At 36.4% G+C, this 22,739-nt stretch overlaps 1 protein-coding gene across 1 annotated transcript in view; it reads right to left on the bottom strand.

The window, feature by feature from the left end:
- Positions 1–22,374, bottom strand: part of LOC148940505 (E3 ubiquitin-protein ligase NRDP1-like) — a 29,387-nt gene extending 7,013 nt beyond the window's left edge. The window contains exons 1-2 of the mRNA XM_089105005.1: positions 22,221–22,374; positions 1,794–1,935 (exon numbers count right to left, since the gene is read on the bottom strand). Coding sequence (XP_088961131.1) covers positions 1,794–1,935; positions 22,221–22,374 — 296 coding nt within the window. The remainder of the gene's footprint in view (positions 1–1,793; positions 1,936–22,220) is intronic.
- Between the last annotated feature and the right edge of the window lie 365 nt (positions 22,375–22,739).

Below are 22,739 nucleotides of genomic sequence, written 5' to 3'. Positions count from 1 at the left end.
GAATTATTATTCATAAATGATATTAGTTCATTTAGATTATTTTCTGTGAGTGATCTTACATTCCATTGGAGTATTGATAAATGTTGTGTTGTTGATTTATTCTTCATATGACTGTGTATCAATGTTCAGCTTTGTTAAAAGCAAAGCAAGATCTTTCTTTGCTTGAATGAGCATATCATCTGGGATGTAGATTTTTGCCAATTGTGCAATAATTTTTGTTTTCTGTAGTTGATGTATGTTCATGGCCTTAACTACATTACAGTTTAGATTGAATAAGCATATATTTGGGGGTTGCATTTTTGGTAGTGCTTCCTATTTGTTGGTTAAGGGATTGATGCCAGGTAGTGTTTCTGGTTTGTTTCTTCTTGGGAGGGAGGGCCAGGCTGGCCTCATCTCAGTAAAAATTATTACCTTAAATTGCAATTGTAAGCAATAAGATGAATCCTGTGTCCCCAAGCTTCAGTGAAGATAGTTGGACCTCTGTGGGGTCCCAAGCAGTGCTCCATGGTTTATTGAGTCACTCCCTATCCACTGATGACTTGAATGCCTCCATGCTGGTAGGTGTCACTGTTTTTCCACTGAGGGAATTCTACAAGCTGACAACTCTATATGTAAAGAATTTGTTCCTTAGTCTGGTATTTGCTTGTTTCCAGAAAAGCTTATGAGAGGGAGACCACGAGTTATATTTGAATTGTTCAATTGGAAAAGGTTAGGAATTGTATCCTCAGCATTTAGAAGCTTGTATGCTGGTATCACATCACCTTGTTTGCATCTATATGTTAGAGATGGTATTCTGAGCTTGCACAGACAGGGTGGATATGGAACATCACAGAGGTCTTTAATACATTTTGTTGCCCTCCTCTGGACTGATTCCATAGCTGCTTGGTCAGTCTTGCTGATTGGGTATTCAACACACATTCCAAATTCTAGCCTTGGTTGAACTAGACTAATACAGCTTAGTAACAACATTTTGAGATCTGCTAGTAAACATTCTTTTGATTAAGCGAAGTGTCTGATTAGCCTTTGCAATAGTTGCATGTGCATGAACTGGCAATTCAACTCGTCATCTACCAGAACACCAAGATCTCTCTCTGCGTGGCTGCTGGAAATATCTTTTCAAGACCCATCACTACAATTCATATGGTGAATGTGTGGGTTAAGACACACTTGATAATCCCAATACAGACTGTGACTTCTCTTAAGACAAAAATTCAGATTGATTTCCCCCTTACCACCTAGAAAAATCAGTGCTATATTCATAGCTCTGATAAGAAATCCAACATTGTCAAAAAACTGATTTCTATAATATCCCCAAGTAGAAGACAATTTTAGCTAGAAATACCTGAGTGTGACTTTGTTCCACGCCTTGTTAAAGTGGTTTATGTCCCATTCTATTGATTTATAGGATATAATCAATATCAGAAGAAAATTGAGTGGTCAAAGTGTCTTATTATATTTCTTATGGTGCAAAACAGTATATCTGCACAAAAACTTCCTAAAGCACATTTTAGAAATAGTGTATATAGAGAAAAAGCCTATTTTCACAGGAATCCAGTCAAGATTTTGCAAAACAAGTTGATCTAAACAAATCATCCAGAAGAACTGATTGGGAAGTTCTATTCCATTACACTTTTTAAAGCATGGTTGGAAGAACAAAAAAAAAAAAACTTTTTATAAACTTTAATAAACTAAATAAAGGTAAAAAGAATAAAAACTTTACAAAACCCATCCTGTCTGAAGTCTTTTAAAAATCAGTTTATACATATTTGCAATATATTGAAATAAATAAATACATAGAAAGACAATTCCTCAGGATCATTGGAGCAGGCTTCAGAGCATAAATAGTTAAACTGGTTCTGTCTATACGACAAGTAAGGTTTGCTGTCAACCACTCAATAATGCAGGTATTACAAAACACATGTTCACATTTTGGAGCTGTGAATATAAAGATATTAATTATACAGAGAAAGGGGTTTTGTTTGGGGGTGGCAAATGGAGAGGGCAGTTGCCCCCCTCCAATAATGCAGAGAAAAAATATTACACATCCCATGTTCTTTGACTATCCAGATATAGACCCCTCTTCTAAACAGATATGGGCCTCCCTAGATGTTACAGTGATTTATTAGAAGCGGAATAATGTTTTGGCATGGCATTATAACTTAAGTGTTCTCTAGTATTTTCAAACATCATAATTTAAGCATATTTTTGTCCTTTGGTCAAATTAATAATCAATTTTTCTCATTTACTAAATTAAGTTGTTTAGCCTTACATCCATATGGGTAACCTTTGACATTGCTGCTTACTCAGGATCTAGCCTTCATTTAAAAACATCAATGGATTCAGCAGTAACAGTTTTGTTAGATAATTTGTTCCAACTGTTGACAATACATGTTGAGAAGAATTGAGTATGGACTCTAGATGTTGTAGACTGCTTGACAAGTTTCAGTTGATGATCTCTAGTTCTCGAATTGGTACTAACAGTAGGGGATATTGCTGGGAGAATGTTAGCCCTCAATAACTTAAAGGCTAAAATGGCATCCCCTCTATTTCTCCTGTATACAAGTGTAGGGCGATTCAACTTTGATAGTCTTACAGGATAGGAAAGCTCTTGTATGCCAGATATCACTTCAAGAACTTTTATAACCTTTTTAAAATATGAAGAGGCAAGTGACATTCCAAATTCAAGCTTAGGACACACAAGTCTAGATGATTCTCAAAAAAAAATAGATAGTAGTGTAAATAGCCCTGTGTCTTCTAATGTTGAAATAAGTACTATTGATGAATCAAGTGAATCTTTTTACAGTGCAAGATTAGTAAGCTGTATTCTTTCTAAGCAGACTGTTTTCATGAGTGATGTTTCAAACCACAGCAGCATAGAGTCAGGGGAATGTACTGATCTGGATAATAGCCCAAATAAAAGTTGCACGCATTGGATGAACAATGGTCTGAAAGTTGTCTTGAGTAACGTAGATTGTTTAACGTCAAAGCTCCATGAGATAAAATATGCCGTTTCGACGGAAAAAGCAGACGTTTACGCTTTCTGCGAGATTAAACCTAAATGGACCAACACTCCTCTTGGAGATACCCAGATCCAGATACCCGACTATACCTTGGTCACCAACTTATCTAGAGAAGGAGGAAGAGGAATAGCTGTGTACATCCGAAGCTCTCTGAAGGTAGGAAGCATAGATATTAATTCAGATTATGAACCATATATTGAACAAGTGTGGATATCTGTCCTCCTGCCTTGTGGGCCATTTTACATTGGTTGCATATATAGAAGCCCCAGTTCCCCTAGCCTTGAATCCTCTTTACTTGCTATGAGTACTTCAATTGATATTAAAATGAAGCTACGAGGAAACATAATTATTGTTGGTGATTTCAATCTCCCAAATATTCAATGGGTCAACAGATTTGGTTTTTCTGAAAATAGTTTAATAAGACCATTCCTGGAGTGCCTATTTAATCATTCTTTGTACCAGGCAGTTAACTTCCCGACAAGATATAGAAATAGCCAGAACCCTTCGCTACTTGATCTACTACTAGCAAAAGACCAAGAGTCTATAATAAGCATCGAGCCCCTACCACCATTTGGAGCTAGTGACCACATTGTCATAAGTTGCAGTTTTAGACTGTATCCCCAAAGACTAGAATTTACAAAACACGTGTACACTGATTACAGTCTAATTCATCAGGAACTGACTCAATGTGATTGGTCTTTCATTGAGAATACAGATGTGGAAGAGTCATGGACAACTGCAAAAAGAATATTACTGAAGGCTATTGAAAATCACTCTTCTACAAAATGGAAAAGGAAACCAATAACCCTCCTGTATTTTACAAAAGAAATAAAAATGGCTAGGAACAGAAAAAAGAAATACTGGAAGCTGTACACAAAGAATCAAAACCAGGCTGACTATTACACAAAATATAAGCAGGCACGTAACAAGCTTAGAAGTCTCTCCAGAAATATCACCGAGAAGTATGAGGAATCAGTGGCAGCTGCAAAAAAAACTAACCCTAAGAAATTTTGGAGATATGTGTCATCGGGTAAGCCTGGAAGGCATTCTGTCACTCAACTTGTACAAGATGGATCTAAAATCTGCGACCCAAGGGAGATAGCTAATGCATTAAATAAGCAGATTATTTCAGTATTCACAGTTGCAGATAATGCCCCACTTCCAGACCCCCCACAGTACGAAATTCAAAAAAGTATGCCGCCCATTAATATTACTAAAGTAAATGTAGAGACCCGACTAAAGAAGATTAACCCAAATAAATCAACAGGACCTGACGGAGTGCCCCCTCGGCTCTTAAAGGAGACATATGCAGTACTATCATATCCTCTCACCCTACTATTCCAAAAGTCCCTAAATACTAAATCTATTCCACAAGATTGGAAGGAAGCTTAGATTACACCTGTTTATAAAGGAAGCAGCAGAGATGAAGCCAGCAATTATTGACCAATTAGTCTCACTTTAGGAGTGGGAGAACTTCTTAAAGGCAAGTTAACTCAGCCATTATTGAACACCTAAATGCGAACAAGCTACTATCTCCTAGCCAGCATGGCTTCCGCCCCAGGCGATCAGTTGATACTAACCTCATTGATGCTTACGAGCATGTCACAGAACTTATGGACACGGGATCCCCAGTTGATATGATATTATTAGACTTAGCAAAAGCGTTTGATAAAGTATGTCATAGGAGGCTAAATTCTAAACTCCACGCAATAGGCCTCCACGATGAAGTCATAAATTGGACGATGCAATTTCTTACCAACAGGAAGCAGGTGGTAAGAGTATTTGGGGATGGCGGATCAACTTTCTTCTCAGAATCAGCAGATGTAGAAAGCAGAGTACCCCAAGGCACGGTTTTGGGCCCAACTCTATTCAACATCTATATTAATGATGCATCTTCAATCATAAAGAATAAGATATGCTTATATGCTGATGATTCCAAAATAATTGGTCCGATTTATGACCCCCAAAGTACCAAAGACATCCAAGCAGATCTCAACGCACTCTCAACATGGGCAAAAACCTGGCGACTAGAATTTAATATCCAGAAATGCAAGGTCATACACTTTGGAGCAAACAACCCTCTCAGCCAGTATTTTATGGAATCCAATGGTGGTTCTAAACAGCCACTTACCACCAGTCACTGCGAAAAAGATCTGGGAGTTTTGGTTGATAACAAGCTCAAATTCAACTTACACACGCAGTCTGCAGTAACTAAAGCCAACCAAACTCTCGGTATAATAAAGAGAACGTTCTGCAGTAGATCTCCAGCAGTGATTACTAAGCTCCTAAAGGGCCTGATCCAACCAAAATTAGAATTTGGGATGTCCATTGCCACTCCAGTTAACAAGCTTGACCAACCAATTCTGGAATCGGTGCAGCGGAGAGCAACAAAATGCATAAGGGGTTTTCAAAATTTGCCATATTCTACCAGACTCCAGAGGCTCAAAATACCATCTCTCACATAACGACATAAGCGAGGAGATGTATTGATGACATTCAAATTGATCTGCAACCACGATATCATCCCTGACTTATTCCAGTTAGATAGTTTGTCAAGAACAAGAGGGCACCCCCTAAAGCTCTACCGGAAACGCGCTAATACCAGGCTGCGAAACAAATTTTTATCCAACCGTGTGGTTGGCTTATGGAATTCCCTTAGCCAGAATGCAGTCATGTCCCCTAATACTGAAGCCTTCAAGTCAGCTGTTGACAGAGATTGGTGCAGCAAGCCATGGCGCACTAGCTAGGGTTGAACTAGCCCCAGCCACAGACCTCTTAGCATGTGTGCTGAATTTTAATTCATTGTCAATATTGACACCAAGATCTTGCTCATTATTTACAGAAGAGAGTGGGTGGCCTAAAAAAAAATAAGAGCAGCATGGATTCTGTTTGCCAAAGTGAATGATATGGCACTTGGCAACTTGACATATTTTGATATTAATAATAATAACAATCCTAGTTAACATATTTTGAAGGGGGAGAACCAATATCTTTACTATTTTCCTTGTATTTCCAGTTTTTCTATAACATTTCTAAACATTTTTGTCTATCCTCTAAGTCTTGATAATTGTTTATAAACAAAAACCCAATGTCATATAACTAATCTAACAAAACCAATCCTAATTTATCAGTATTTGTCTATTAATATGTTTTTTTTCTAAGAAATTATTAGATGACACTGATGGTGTTCAATTATATATACAGATTATTTGAAAATGAAAAAATGTGAATTGAAAATCAAGTATTTTGAAGTAGGCATCAAGACATGGCTAATTGTAGAAAAAGCCAAGACAGATAGTCCAATTAATAGAGAGGCGAATGTTTAAGTGGCTGCACAGATAAATGGCAGGAGTAAGTAGACTTGCATTAAGTTGGAAAAAAAGGAAAAAAGAGGAAAGATTTGACAATAAAATTCTCCCCTTTGACAATATGTTAACTAGGATCATTATACAGATTTTAAAGTAAGAATTGTTTTCTTAACATGTCTCTTTATCATAGGCCATGATTGTAAATTTTTACTGGTACTGTTACCTTAATTACCTTAATTTGCACTTCAGAGCAAATTAAGGTCCATACTGGATCTGTTGTGCTCCGGGTCAATGATGGCAAAAAATTTGTCACTGTGTTAGGGCCCAGTGACACGCCATAGGAGAGGTTCTATGGTGTGTTCTATTAACTGGACTCTTTTATCTTCAACAATGCATACCAGTCACAAAATAGACTGAGATGCATGAAGAAAACAGGTTTACAATGCCTTCTGGGATATAAACAAAGACAAGAACTGTATTTTAATTGTTGTTTTTTGGGTTTGGGGGGGGGGGGGGTTGAGAGAAAGGTACCGAGGTTATGTTAATTATTTAATATATGCTATTTGTTTCTAAACTATTTTATATTCATCCTATTTTATTAGCATTAACCTAATATAAAAGAGTGCTATATAAAAGAGTCTGGTTAATATAACAGTACCTTTTTACCAAATCAAAAATAAAATGGGAGCCTAATACAGTAAATTTTTACCAAATCATATTATTGAGTTTAAAATAAAGTGAATATGCCATTTAATACCTTTTTTTATGCTGATGACAAATATAATAATCATTTCTATTGGAAATCAATTTTAGCCCCCCTATATATGCCAATTCAGGTTATATATTTCTACAACCTAACCTAACCCTGAATTGGCACATAGAGGGGGAGCTGAAATTCATTTCTGATAGAAATGATTATTATATTCGTAATCAGCATAAAAAAAGGTATCGAATGGTGTATTCACTTTATTCCTAACTCAATAATATGACTTGGTAGAAATTTACCAAAATTCATTTCTGACAAAACTGATTATTGTATTTGGAAAGAGCAGAAAAAAGGCATTGAGTGGTATTTTTACAATATTCACTAGGCATAAATCATATTCCTACCACCTACCAAATCATATTGTTGAGTTTCAAATAAAGTGGATATACCATTTGATGCCTCTTTTATGCTGATTACAAATATAACAACCATTTCTATCAGAAATGAATTTTAGCCCCTCCCCCTATATATGTCAATTCAGGATATATATTTACACATATGGGGGTGGGGGTTAGGTTAGGGGGGGGGCTGAAAATCATTTCCGATAGAAATGGTTATTATAGGCTATTTGTAATCAGCATAAAAAAAGGCATCAAATGGTGTATTCACTTTATTCCTAACTCAATAATATGATTTGGTATATATTTACCAAATTTTATTTCTGATGTAAATGAGAGGTTAAGTTTAAACTTCCCCCCCCCCCCCCCACCCCTAACATGCAAATCTATACCCTGAATTGGTATATACAGGGGTGGGGGTAAAATTCATTACTGACAAAAATGATTAGCCTATTATATTTGTAGAGCATAAAAAAAGGCATTGAGTGGCATGTTCTCTTAATTCATAAGTCAATAATATGAACAACAAAAAATTTACCAAATATTGAAGAACACTAAGGCAATTGTTTTACTTATCTCATGCATTATCTTGCGCCAGTAAAAATAGGAATTACAATTTTGAAAGTTTTGCCTGTGTAAGCTCTCTTCTTCTTCTTCTATTTAACAGCAGGCGGGCTTTTCAGTATAACTATTTAGCCCTTTTCCTTTTGCTTCACTCTGTGGGCTACAGAGCTACTGGCTTGATTGCCTCATATTTATTAGATATATTCAGATATCTTTCAGCAGATCTTTCGACTCTAGGAGTTCAAATATAAGATGATAGATGTCGATTTCTATACTCTGTGTGCAGGTATAGTTGGCTAGGCTCTTGGCTGATAGTGGGATTTTGTGGTGTTTGAAGTATTTTAACAGTTTAGAAAGCAAGGTATGTTGTGCAGACGTCAGCATATTACATTCAAATAGGCAATGGTCAATTGTTTCATTATTCATATTACAATGCCTGCAAAGAGGGGACAGGGGAATTGAACCACTTGAATTAGAAAGCTTATATGAGAATGCAAAGAAATTTAGTCCATTTGTTCCAGAACGAATTCTATGATAAATTTTAGAAAGATACTTATTGGGAAAGGGGGAAAGGATAGGATTAATCTTATTAAAATTAATATCTGATAGCCTCCATCGGTAAATATCTCTAATTGGGATTGGTCTCCCACTTGGCTGGTCAATATTTATAGCATTTTTTGCTATTTCATCAACCTGATGATTACCACTTATGCCAGAGTGGCTAGGAATGTACTGAAAGTAAGTTTTTATGCCACTTGAAGCAAGATTATCAATAATACTGAGACAATGATAAGTGTCAATGTCCAACTTATATTGAGGAGCTGAGGCCGGCAACTCAAGGCTTGATAAAGAGTCGGAATAAATGATAATATTATTCGATTTTTCAATCAAAGATTGGTTTTGCTTAAGGTGTTCGTATGCCATGATTATGGCATTTAACTCAGCAGACATTATAGATAAATTATTAAATAATCTCTCGCCCATTGCAATTTTCAGGTGAGGAAGGAAAACACCACTTGCAACCTTCTCATTCCTTTTTGACCCATCAACAAATATTTGGAAGTGATTTTTATAGGTAATTGTATTAAGTTCTGCAAATTTTTTCTGAACAAAAGCAATGGGGGTTAAATCTTTATTCCATTTTGAAAATTCAGTATTTATTATGGGAAATGACCAATTCCATGGAGGGGATTGGGGGAAGGTAGGGGTATATCATAGAAGTATCTTTAAATTTTATTGCAAATTTTTGAATAAAACCTTTGGAAAGGAATGAACGTTTTTAAAGAAACATTTTACTGTTTTTAGATATGGTTACTGGAGATTTTTCTGGACCCATGAAAGAAATCTCAATGATTCTATAACTGCAGAGATATGTGAAAAAATCGAAAAGTCATTTTAATATCTAACGTATAAACTGAAGAACAGTAAAAAGGCTACCCTAGTAGAGGTATACTAGCAAAAAAATCAAGGAATATTATTAGCACCTACTAGTAGAACGTGGTTGCAGATCCAAGCCTTGCCCGGTACTGGGATGAGAGGGTGTCAAGAGGGTCGTGTTTATTAGACAAAGATGGAGGAGGAGCGTGCGTAGCTGTGTTGACGTCGGGTGGCTTCGTGCTGCGTTGAGTTGTTAGTAGTAGTAGTAGTAATAGTTTTTCTGGAACTGAGTTCAAATACTTATTAACAGGGGCGTAATATGATATGGGGCAGGGGGCAACTGCCCCTCCAGAACCAAGTTTACCCCCCAAAACTCAATTTGTTCGCTAAAAATCTTGTCAAAACTAAGATATGTCTGCATAATTCAAGGATCTAGAAAAACCGGTCAGTTTTCCTTAATATGTCTTTTCCTTTATGTCAAAGTACAGATAATTTTTCTGTTTTCACTGTCATTGTCACGTGATTTGGGAAAATTGGCTCCAACTTTGTCCCTCGCCCCTGTAGTTCTCGAAATTACGTCACTGGTAATCATTCAACGGAATTATCCCATAGTCTATTGAATGCACTTTTGTGTATTCAAAATCAGTTCGTTGATTTTTTTTTATTTGTTTTATTTTAGGCTAGCCTTGCCCAAGGGTGTCAAGGGGGGGGGTATATGCCCCCTAGATTTTTTATCCTAATTATATCTCAGAATTTTTTTTTGGTGTTTTCAATTGTCAAATTAAAAAAGAAAAAATGTGCCCCCCCCCCTGGGTTTTTGATACATATGCTACATGCGCAATTTCAGTACATGCTGCATAGAAGATAGTTTTTATCTTAGTTATATGAGATGGGTAAAGTCGAACTTAAAACTCTTTTTATCATATTTTTTTTTATGTGCTTTTTTTTGTGTCGAATGTTAAGTCATAACGCAAGAGTTTTAAAAGTATTTTAACATTACTAATTGACTCAGATATTTCTATTCTATGAATTGTCCAATAATACTTGTCGTTAATTGATAACACTGGCGTAGCCTAAGGAAAGATATTCAATAGGAAAACTAGAAAGACAGCCTAGCATTCTATTCCCCAAGCAATGCTCTTTCCAGATTTTTTTATTACCTTCCTCAGTATGCCCCAGTTAGCCTCCATCCCCTCACATGTGTTAGATAAGCTAGACTAGTTCTAGACTGTACAAAGGTTTCCTGGTTGTATGAGCACTTTCTAAAATTTTATTTATTGTGTATTTCAAATAAACTATTCGCCTAAATGCTAAACAAGTACGCAAAATTCACCCAAAACCTGAAAAAATTATCAGTAGAGCTTGGGACAAAGTATGGTCTACGCGAGGTTATATAATGTAACCATTATAAGTGTGACTCAGTATTCTTGTTTTTAAACTTATAGTAGTTTAAATTACTGACCTACGATTAAGGCGGTTGAAGTTCTGGACAAGCTTCTTCTTCTATCTTGGAAAAGGATCAGGTTCTGAAAATGACACTGGTGCTGCACTACCTATTCGCAGAAAAGTGATTTTACAACAACTCAAGAATTCCATGGCCAAGTATAAATTGTCAGATGTTTCCCTCAAATTTTTGAGGCTTTTTTCTAAAGTTTTGTTAAAACTCGTGGGTCTACAAATGTGAAAGCTTTAAATCCGCCCCGGTCTGAGTGGAATTTTCTCCTTATTCCTAGGTCACTTGTTCAAACTAATTAAAGATTTAAATATAGAGCCTATCATAAATTTTTAGTTTAATGGAATTTTAAAATAGCGTATAAGGCAAATTTAGAACGTTAACAACATTGATGATAAATTAGAAAATCTTATCAGATATAACAGTAATTTCAATAAGTATTCAAAAATTTTTCAAATTTTCTCTTGAAAGAGGGGCAGGACATTTTCCCTGTGGATTGTGTGTTCTTAATGGTAATCGTCTATAAATTTTAGTACTGTCTGTTTTTTCAAAAATTTTAGAAAAAGAATTGTATCGGTTGATATATATATATATATTTTTTGAAGAATCATAATTATTGTTTAAGCTTCCGTTTGGCTTTCAAATGGGACTTGGGGATTCAGTTTCACATGATTATCGTTAGTATGGTCGTTAGTGATTGTATTGATAATTAGAACGTCTTTCAAGCATTTCGAGGAATTTTTGAAGCCAGACCGTAGCATCATTATAATAAGTACAATCGCTAAAAAAAGAAAGAAAACAACGACAGATAACAGCCAGTGAAAAAATTGAAAAATCACTCTAATATTTTCTTTTATGGACGAACCTTCTTGGACATTCAAAAAGCGTTTGACTCAATTTGTCATGTGACTTGATATTTTAAGCACAAAAATTTGGGGGCTCGTAGCAAAAGTATTGGATTTAGTAAAATCCTATATTTCTGAGATAACACAAAGTTCTCCAATTAAGTATTTTACTTCTTCTTTCCTTCCACTATTGTCGTTAATGGTTGCTCTCAGAGTACCAGGCCTGTCCCTCTTTTCTTTCTTAGGTATATTGAATATCTGTGTTTTGATATAACGTCAGTTTCTCTAGATAACTAGTTTGCTGATGATGCCGCTACTTATGTGGGTGTTAAATCTTTAAATGAGCTTCAAATAGATATTTCCCATACATGCAGTCGTATTTGGAAATGGATTGATGACAATAAACTTGTGCTTAATAAGAAAAAAACTAACCTGATTATTCTTTGTAGAATCGGGTGCAGGTTTCCAAAACCAACTAACATTTGCGTTATGCTTGAAGACAGTTTACCGACTAGTGAAAGAGTGAGAAATATTCGTTATTGAGTGGTGGTTATTGACGAGAATCTCTCAAATGTCACTTCTTACTTTCAGTTAAAAAAAAAAATTTGTATCGAAAAATATTCGTTGGGAGGGCTGCCCCATCCCTAACCCTCGAACGCTACGCTAAGGTGTTTAGTGCTTTAAAAAAGCTTGTTATTACAACCCAACAGTTTTGTGTTGCAGAGATCGTTCTTAGAGAATTGGTGCAAAAAGTCAAGCTTTAGCATTAAGAGCAACGGGTTGAATAGAGGGCAGCCCTCCTCATATACAGAATACTTTCTTGTTCATATTTAGTTATAATTTTACTGCTTACTTTCAGTTGAAAGTACCTGTTTCCTTCCAAGGGGGCTCATTTTTGTGGAAGTTTAATTTTATATTTAACTTTTAATTCTTAAACATGTATGGTCAGGAGCTAGCCCCCCCCCCCCGCCTTTTCCCCAATATGTATAATATACAAATTTTGTTAGAGTCATTTTTTTAATAATCAGTCCAAGATCAGATAATACCAAATCTGTTGTAGAGACCCCCCAAGGGCCCGAGGCCTGGGGTGTTAGTTAGGCCCGGTGGGCCTATAATTATATTAGGGCCTTGTTACTCGTATTAAAGTCACAGGGGGTTCATTTGATTTGATATTCATATTTCAAGGTCAATGTGTATAATTGATAGTTTTCGGAGGGGAGCTAGCCTCCCCTTCCCTTTTTTTCTAAATGTATCAGATAAAAATTTTGAGATAGAATTTTTTTAAAATAGTTAAAAGTTAATAGAAAAAAAACTCTGGTGTTGACACAGCCCTCCAGGGCCTGGGGGCCTGCAGTGTTAGGGCTGCCCGGGGGGGACGACATTTTTCTTATGGACGGACTGCTTGCATAAACTACAAAGGGGAGTGATTTGTTAGTACCTTGTCCTTTCTATTTCAATTTTTATTCTTCAAAAAGTTATTGCTATGGGCTCGCCCCCCCCCCACCCTGCCCTTTTTTCCCAAACTTCAACAGATAAATTTTTTTATATAGATTTTTTGTTAAAAATATCTAAAAAGTCATATAAAAAAAAACTCTGGTGGTGGCACATCTCCCCAGGACCACGGGCAGGCGGGGTTTGGGATGCCATGGGGGATTAGAGTGTTGTTAGTTAAGGGAAGCTCTATTAATATAAAGAGAGGGCTCATTTGATTGGAAATTGAAAGCTGTAGTTCATTTTTTAAGGGTCAAAAGTGATCGGAGGGCAGCTAACCCTACCCCACGCCCTTTTTCGCCCAAACATATCACATAAAAATTTTGAGATAGCCATTATGTGAATAATACTTCACCGGTCAGATAATCAAATTTCCTGTGTCGACACAATCCTCCAGGGCCCGGGGACAGGCGGGGTAGGTTATTACCTGGGGGCATAGATGGTTATTATAGAAGGGATGCGTGGATAAGCTTCAGATAGTGCGTGTTTGTAAAGTTTAAGTTTTAGTTCAATAGTTAATAGTCGAAAGAGATCTGAGAGCATCTGGCCCCCAAACCTTTTTTTCCCCGAATTTATCAACTATAAATTTTGAGATAGTAATTTTGTTAACTACAGTTAAAACGAATAGATAATAATGTATCTGATGTCAACATAGCCACCCAAAGCCCGGGGACAGGCGTTGTAAGGTTTATCCTGGGGGCATATATGGTTCTTCTGGACGGGCTTTTTGTATATACCTCATCCGGATAATTTTTTTTAAAATTACTCGGCCTGTTTAAATTTTTACTAGTCAAAAACAGTTTGGAGGGCCCCTAGCCCCCCCCCCCAAGCCCTTTTTTAAATAAATTTTTTAAAGCTAAAATTTTTTAGTGTTTTATAAAATAAAGCTTTTAGACAGAGTCAACTTTATCGCAAAGATCAAGGCGTTGGGGCGGGGACAGCCCCTTTTGTATACGGACGAATTTCTGGTCGTCTTAATTTTTAATGTCACTCCTTACTTTCAGTTTAATAAACTTGTTTTTTTTTTTATTTAATTTCTGATTGTTTTTTAGTTAATGCAGCTTTTATTTGCATAAAAATTTTACTTTTCTTTTGCTAAATGGACGTCTTTACAAATTAACTTACGTAACTAACTTCTATATTCTTATATTTTTCTTCTGGCAAAAAATACAAAGTTGCACATTTTTGCAGATATGAGCTTGAAACCCATGGAATAGGGTTTTCTGATACGCTGAATCTGACGGTGTGATTTTCATTAAAATTCTTTCACTTGTAGGGGATGTTTCCCCCCTCTTTAAAAATCGAGTAAATTTTCTCAGGCTCGTAGCCTTTGATGAGTAATACTAAACTTAATAAAATTTATATATTTAGAATCAGCATTATAAACACATTCTTTTGATACATCTATTGACATTAAAATTCCGTGTTTAAAAGTTTTGATTACTAGTGAGCCGTATTGCTTGTTTTTTTATTGTTTTTTTTATTACGTATATGTTATTACGTATATGAGGGGGTTCTCCCCTTAGTCAATACCACGCTCCTCCCCTCCTCAACGCCTTGATATTTGAGCAACATTTTTTTTTTTTTTTTAAAAATAAATTTTTTAGACAGAGCAAAAATGTATTGTAACTAGCGAGTTGGTGAGGAGGGGAAAGCCCCTTTCATATACGGAATAATTTCTGTTCGCTTTAAGTTTTAATGTCGCTCCTTACTTTCAGTTTAAAAAACTTGTGTTTTTTTTATTTAATTTCTGATCGTTTTTTAGTTAATGCAGCTTTTATTTGCATAAAAATTTTACTTTTCTTTTGCTAAATGGATGTCTTTACAAATTAACTAACGTAACTAACTTCTATATTCGTATATTTTTCTTCTGGCAAAAAATACAAAGTTGCAGGTTTTTCCAGATATGAGCTTGAAACCTATGTAATAGGGTTTTCTGATACGCTGAATTCTGACGGTGTGATTTTCATTAAAATTCTTTCACTTGTAGGGGATGTTTACCCCCTCTTTAAAAAATCGAGTAAATTTTCTCAGGCTCGTAGCCTTTGATGAGTAATACTAAACTTAATAAAATTTATATATTTAGGATCAGCATTATAAACACATTCTTTTGATACATTTATTGACATCAAAATTCCGTTTTTAAAAGTTTCGATTGCTATTGAGCCGTATCGCTTGTTTTTTTATTGTTTTTTTATTACGTATATGTTATTACGTATATGAAGGGGTTCTCCCCTTAGTCAATACCACGCTCTTTACGTTAAAAGTTAAAAAACAATTTGATTCACAAACCCCTGAATCACAAAGGCTGTTTAATTAGAATAGATAGCTCTTTTGAAAGCACTTAAGTAAAAAACTGTAGCGTAAAGAGCGAGGTATTGACTTGGGGAAGAACCCCCTCACATACGTTATAATTTTTGTTCGTTTTAAGTTCTAATATTCCTTCTTACATTTCAGTTGAAAAAACTTGTTTTTTTTTATTTAATTTCTGATCGTCTAGTGATCGATTTAATTTCTAATGCTTGGAAATCCAGCGCCCCCTTCATCGAAATGTCTCTTACCCCAAAGAACCATCCTCCACGGAAATATTCCCCAGAGTAACCCCCTCCTCTAGCCCCCCCCCAGAAAAAATCCTTCCTGAAAATGGTTGTATACTTCCCAATAACCAATAAATAATGCTGGCAAGTCTGGCGCCCCCTTCCTGGCCATGTCCCTTCCCCCATGAACACTTCCTTCATGAACAGATCCTCCAACATAACTACCGACCCCCCCTTACCTCCCACTACCAGCAAAAAAAACTCCAGAAAACTTCTGTATACTTCCCCATAACCAATACTATATGTTAACATTGGGTAAAGTTCATAACTTTTAGCCCTCCCTCTGGGAAAACACTTCGTGTTTTCCCGAGATGCATCCAATATATATTTTGAGACAGTCAATTTATTCAAAATAGTCCAAAGATGATATAACAAGGTTTTTGGGGTTGATGCAAACCACAAGGGACTGGGGCGAGGATTGTAAGTTATGTCCCCGAGGCATCTAAGATTTTTATAGACGGAATGGTTGTGTAAACTTTAGAGGCGGTCCATTTGGTTGAAATTGGAAGTTCTAGTTGCCTTTAAAGAGTCAAAAATAATGAAGATCAACTAGCCCCTCACCCCCCAACTATCCCTCTTTTTACAAAACGGGTGTGATTGAAATTGTGCGATGGTTATTTTGTTTCAAATAGTATAAAGAACATATAACAGTGGCTCCAGGTTTGACACAGCCACCCAGAGCCCTGGGGTAAGGGGTTTAAGCTATGTTCTTGCGTATAGAAGTTTTTTTTTATGGAATGGTTGGTTGTATAAATCTCAAATGCGTCTCATTTGATTTGAAATTGGAAGTTGTAGTGCCCTTTCTAAGAGTCAAAGTAATTTTAAGAGTCAAGCTCATAATATTCTAAAACAAATATCCAAACAAAGTTTTGAGACATTAATTTTTCAGCATTGTTGAAAGGTTCAGTAATTATGCCATTTGGGATGGCCCCTCCCCCCGATGCGTCCGGACAATTGATGTAAGCTAGGTAATTTGTTAATTATTTACATATAGTAAATGTTATTGAGAAAAGGAATGCATGTTTAACTTCTACTTCCAAAAATACGAAGGGCATTCAGATGAGTTTCAGAGAATTAATTAAAAAAAATAATTTCCGAAAAAGAAGTTATCTAAAGAAAAGTAATGGCCATATTAAACTTAAGATCAGAGCAAATAGAAACCTACAATAATTCAAACTCAAAACAACTAGAAATTACTAATCATAACAAACAAACAAACAATAGTTACGAATGTAAATGAGTAAACAAATCTTAAAACGAGTGAAACTTAAATTGAATATGCAAATCCAGCTTTAAACGAACAAAAATCATAGGCAATGCAATAAGTAAAGAAAAGAACAATGTTGGCACAATGCATTGTTTATTTATATTTTTTTTTTTTTTTTTTTCATACCAGTGCACTTCCTATCTAAGGTGTTGTAGTAAATTGGAAAAGGACTCATTCGATTGGAAACTGAAACGGCTAGTAGCTTTTTTGAGATTCGAAAGTGATTAGTAGGCAACTAACATCTCTTCCACGCCCAGCATTTCCCCACACACATCCAATAAAAATTTTGAGATTGCCATTTTGTTTAGTGTAGTTGATTTCCAGATATAAATTATGTTTTTGAGGAGGACACTCCCCATCAGCCCTCAGGGCAAGGGTTCTAAGTTCTGCCCTGGGGACATGTAAGAACGATTTTGGCCCAATGTACTATTTATAAATTTTTTTTCTTTAGATCAGGGTACTTTTGATCGAAAAAGTTGTCGTAGAAACTTTGAAAAATGTCGTATTCAATAGGAACTTGGAGTGGCTTGTTATAGTTTTAAAATTAAATAGTTATAGGAATTCATCTAACAACCCTTCCACCCCAACACGTTACTTAAAAACATCCCCAAAAAATTTTTATAGCTTGCAGTTTTTCAGGGGAGTTGATTTGATTATCTAAAGTATTTATTTGATGAGGACACTCCCCATCAGCCCTCAGGACAAGGGCTTTCACTAATGCCCAGGGGCATATAGTAACAATGTTGGCGCAATATATTATTTATTATTTTTTTTTCCTTTAGACGAGTGCACTTTGTATCGAAAAAGTTGTCGAAACTTTGAAAAGGGCTCATTCATTGGAAATTGGAGTGGCTTGTGCCCTTAATAGTCACTTTCGACTATTGAGTTGAAAGTGATCGGAAGGAAACTAACACCTTCCACGCCCATTATTTCCCGAGACACATCAAATCAAAATTTTGAGATAGCCATTTTATTCAGCGTAGTTGATTTCTAGATATGAATTAGGTGTTTTAGGAGAAAACTCCCCCACAGCCCTCAGGGCAAGGGTTTTAAGTTACGCCCATGGGGCATATAAGGTTTTTATTGAAAGCGTTGTCGTAGAAACTTCCAAAAAGGCTCTTTCGATTGGAAATTCAAAAGGCTATTGCCGTTTTCAATAGTCAAAAGTAATTGGAGTGCAACTAAACCCCATCTTACGCCCACCACTATCAGCAAACAAATACACTCGAAATTTTGATTTAGCCCTTTTTTTCACCGTGTGGTAAATGGCAGGAAATAAGGTAGTTTAGGTTGACAACCCCCCCCCAACATTCCACAGGGTGGGGGGTTTTATTTATTCCCAGGGGGCCTATAAGGTTTTTAATATAAAGCGTTGTTTTGGAAACTTCAAAATTTTATCATTCGATTGTAAATTGAAATGGCTAGTGCCCCTTTTAATCGTCGAAAGTGATTGGAAGGCAACTAACAACTCTTCCACGCTCACCACGTCCCCCAACACGTTCAATCAAAATTTGTAGATAGACATTTTGTTCAACGTAGTTGAAAGTTCTGGAAATTATATCTTTGAGCAGGACACTCCCCCCACCGTCTTCAAGGCAAGGGTTTTAAGTTTTGCCCCGGGGGCGTATAAGGTTTTCTTTGAAAGCTTTGTCGTAGAAGCTTGAAAAGGGCTCCTTCAATAGAAAGTTGAAAGGGCTAGTGCCATTTTTGATAGTCGAAAGTGATTGAAAGGCACCTAACCCCTCCCTAACGCCGATCATTTATCCAAACACATCCAATAAAAATTTTGAGGTAACCATTTTGTTCAACTTAGTAGTGAGCTCTGGAAATTAGGTCTTTGAGGATGACCACCCCTCCCCCTCAGAGCCCTTAGGGCAAGGGTTGGAATATAATGTTTTTATTGAAAGCTTTGTCGTAGAAACTTCAAAAAGGGTGCATTCGATTGGGAGAATTCAAAGGGCTATTGCTCTTTTATATAGTCGAAACTGATTGGAGTAAAACTAACCCCCCTCTCACGGGAACCGGTGCCCCATAGCAAAGAAAAGACACATTTGTATCTAACCATTTTGTTCAATGGCTTCGATTATGAAATCAAAGTTATTTTTTTTTTTTTTTTAGCTATGATCCTTGCCATATCGGCCATTTTTTATGCAGTTGAAGAAGAAAAGGTGAACAGAGCCATAGAAGGGCTGTTACAGTGGTGTCGTCAGAAGAAGGTAATATTTATTGTATTATTAAATATTTATTAATGTAAAACATGAACTTCCTGTCCAAAAACCACCAGAAGTCCAAAAATTGCGAAATTCTTCACCCTGCAGAGGGAATCTTCTGTCACATCCTGGCAAATCACACCCTTGCTGTTGTTGAATAATAGTCTAAATTTTTTCACTTGGTGTCAGCTCAAATGGCAGCCGCTGCATATTTTGTAAGATGTCCTCTAGCAATTTAACAGAGTCTGTAAAATAAAAGAGTGGATAAAAGATAAATTATGTAAATCATGAATCATGGGACTGTCCAAAACTTATACGCCTGCTACATTTTACTCCAGCTGTAGTCCTGCGCTTCTGTTCAAGGTTGCTCTCCAGGCTCGAGCTGTAAAATGAATTGAAGATGCTGCCTTAAATATCTGATTGTATGATTTCTTACCACAGTAGTGCATTGACATAGAATGAGCCTGAAGAGGACTCTAGACAAGAAGGTACGAAAAGGGACTAATAAAATATAGTTGACGTATCAGTTTTGCATAGTCGAACATGATTGTGAACACTGATAATCACCGTGTGTCATATTGACCAATTTTCATGGTTATTTCAAGTAAAGTTATCTTTATCACCTCAGAGTTTGTGTGGCGGACCACCTTGACGAAATGTCCTAAATGAATTGTCTAGAATGAGGCGTAGAGTAACGTAAGCGAATTATCTGAATCGTTGTGATACCAAGATCGCTTGTTATCTGGTACTGACACCCAAGAACCTTAAAACTACACCCTTGTCGATGTTTAGAGCCACTAGTTCTAACAAACCGATCAGAGTTCTAACAAACTGTTTATCGGTCCAAATAACACTAATGAGCTGGCGTTTACCTTTACTTTACCAGTATTAAATCATCACTTCAGGACCAATTACTTTCTATCTGTCCAGGAATGATCAATTCTACCTGCTGTCGCATAATGAAAAATCTTCCCGCGAGGTAGCAGGCTACTAAGTAAAATTCCTATTATCGGGTAAACTCGCTAAAAAAGGTTGTGGAACCCTCAGACACAATAATTTAAACTTTTTTTCGTAGCCAGCAAGTAAAATGCATAATTGAAACACTATAGCCTTGTATCGAAAAAGATTCGTTGTACCCCCTGACAACCCTTTGAATCTGAATGATATTTTAAAACTATAGCCCTCTCCCCATGTCCGCCTCTTAAAATAAAATGCTTTTTAAATTTACAAATATTAATGTTTAGACTCCTAATAAATAAAACCACCGACCCGCTACCCCTCGTTATAATTATTCAGTTTACTTACAATGCTACTTACCCAATCTAAAAAAAACCTCTGATTTGATTAATACGGGCGAATTGCTTAAATCTTTGTATGCAAGTATTTCGAATGTAGCTTGCTCGCAGTTTCTTTAAAATAATTTTTAGTGCACTTGAGTCTTCTAAGGGGTCCCTTCGCGCCCACACACCCATAGGTTTGTCTACAAGTGCTCGAATCTTGTTAAAACATAAATGGGTGATGTCCAGGGGATTTGTTATTATATCCCCTGACATCAGAGAGTTAAAGGGGTACCCAAATTTGGCGCTGTAGACTTTTTTATGGAGAAGGCATATGTAGCCCGAAAAAAAAATCTGGAATGGTAACGGCTGGTGTCGTTGTGGCTTAGGTCCCTTTTTTTTCATTAACCTCAATGGGGGGGGACGGGGGTTGGCATAGAATCGTCAATAGCACCACTCCCAGTCTGTTCAATTGCATTATCTGGATCTTTTGTGAAATCGCCCAGGTAACTTAGTATGCCCTCCAGAGTATTTAGCAATCGCTTACAATAACGGCAATTTTTAACTCGGATTAATCCATAATTGATATCTGTTAGTTAAAACATAACAACATTACAATACAACATTTTCGTCAATAGTAGACACCTGAAGTTATATTGACTGAATCTGGCTATCCAGAGATGAAAACAGTTTTTCTATTTTCTCAAACTTTATGTTGTATTTTGGGAAAGAAGTAGTGGTGGCTATCACCAAGATGATCACAAACGACATCTGTGACCACTTCTTCAAAAAAGATAAATAGGTTAGGTAATTTTTATTATATTGTATTTAGTTGTTACTGACCTTCACTTTACTGCTAGTTCTAGTTTTATTTCAATTCGACAAGGGAACTCATCCAGGGGCTGTCAATGCTTTTTTCAATTCTAATCTATTCTACAAGGTAACTCATAAATGGGCTGCATCTGCTTTTTTTATTATCATTTAGTAAACCCGATCGCTCCTCCGGAGGTATCTATGTTCTTTTTTGTATTATAATTTATTCTACACGTGTAATCATACTTTAGGATGTTTGTCATTTTTTCCATTATCCTTTAGTCGACCTTATTTTCTTTATTTTTTTAGTATCTGCTTATCAAAAAAGTATAATGAAACTAGTCGAGAGCAACACACCATCGTTGATGAAGTGCATTGTTGTTTACTATTAATTCTAGCAGTGGTGCAACCACCTATTTTAATAACTGAAAAAACTTGCAAAAAACTTGAAATTTGCCAAAAACCTGTGACCACTTCTATTTTGTGTTCAAACCTTCGCAGCTCAAGAAAACGCACGACTGAATCGTGGCGCTCCACCCATCTTGTTTCGCAGAGTCCGGTTAAAGCATTTTTCCTTGAATCCGGTAGTGTTTCTTTGATCTTCTCTTTTAAATTATGTGTCTTGTGTGGGGCCGTCTGGTAAAAAAATGCATACTTGTGACAAGACATCGAAGAAATGCTTAAACGCCAGAATAGAGCATACAGAAGAGATGACCATGTTGAGACTGTGCGCACTACAATAGATGTAAAGCGTCTTCGGATACTTTTCACGTATAACACCCTGGACACCCCTAAGATGTCCACTCATCGCTGCCGCACCGTCATATCCCTGACCAACCATCTTGTTCAGATTAAGAAGGCTTTCGAGAAATCGCAGGATTGATGAAGCCAGACCTTGTCCAGTCATATCAGAAACTGGGGCAAAACCAAGGAAGTCCTCATGTAGGCTCCCTTTGAATGTGTAGCGGACGCAAACAGGCAGGTGCTCCGTGTTCGAAACGTCCGCCGTTTCATCGGCAAGCACCGAAAAGCATGGAGCATAAGACATTTCTGGATGATGGGATATAAATTTTAAAAATCTACTGTGAATTTGGTGAGGATGATTAAATATAAATTTTAAAATCTAATGTGCTTTTGTTGAGGCTTGAATTATGCAGATTTATTTCATTTTTGGAAACATTTTTAAAACAACAAAATGTCATCTAGGTTGACAACGCGGGATCTTGGTAGGGGACAAACTGAGGCCTGACTGGGGTAGTTGCCCCCCTGCCCCATAGCAAATTACGCCCTTGTAGAATGCTACATATTTTTGTAGAATTGTATAACCAGTATGAAATAATGTTAATTAAAGCTTAGGCTTAATTCTAATAAGGAACAAGTTAGATAGAAATAAATCAAATATCTTTGAACATT

This window comes from Artemia sp. Qi Xiang Cuo, chromosome 19 (genome assembly GCF_049724085.1).
Source record: "Artemia sp. Qi Xiang Cuo chromosome 19, ASM4972408v1, whole genome shotgun sequence".
NCBI lineage: Eukaryota > Metazoa > Arthropoda > Branchiopoda > Anostraca > Artemiidae > Artemia > Artemia sp. Qi Xiang Cuo.
The sequence above is the reverse complement of the archived record's forward strand: the minus strand, read 5'-3'. Positions and strand labels throughout refer to the sequence as shown.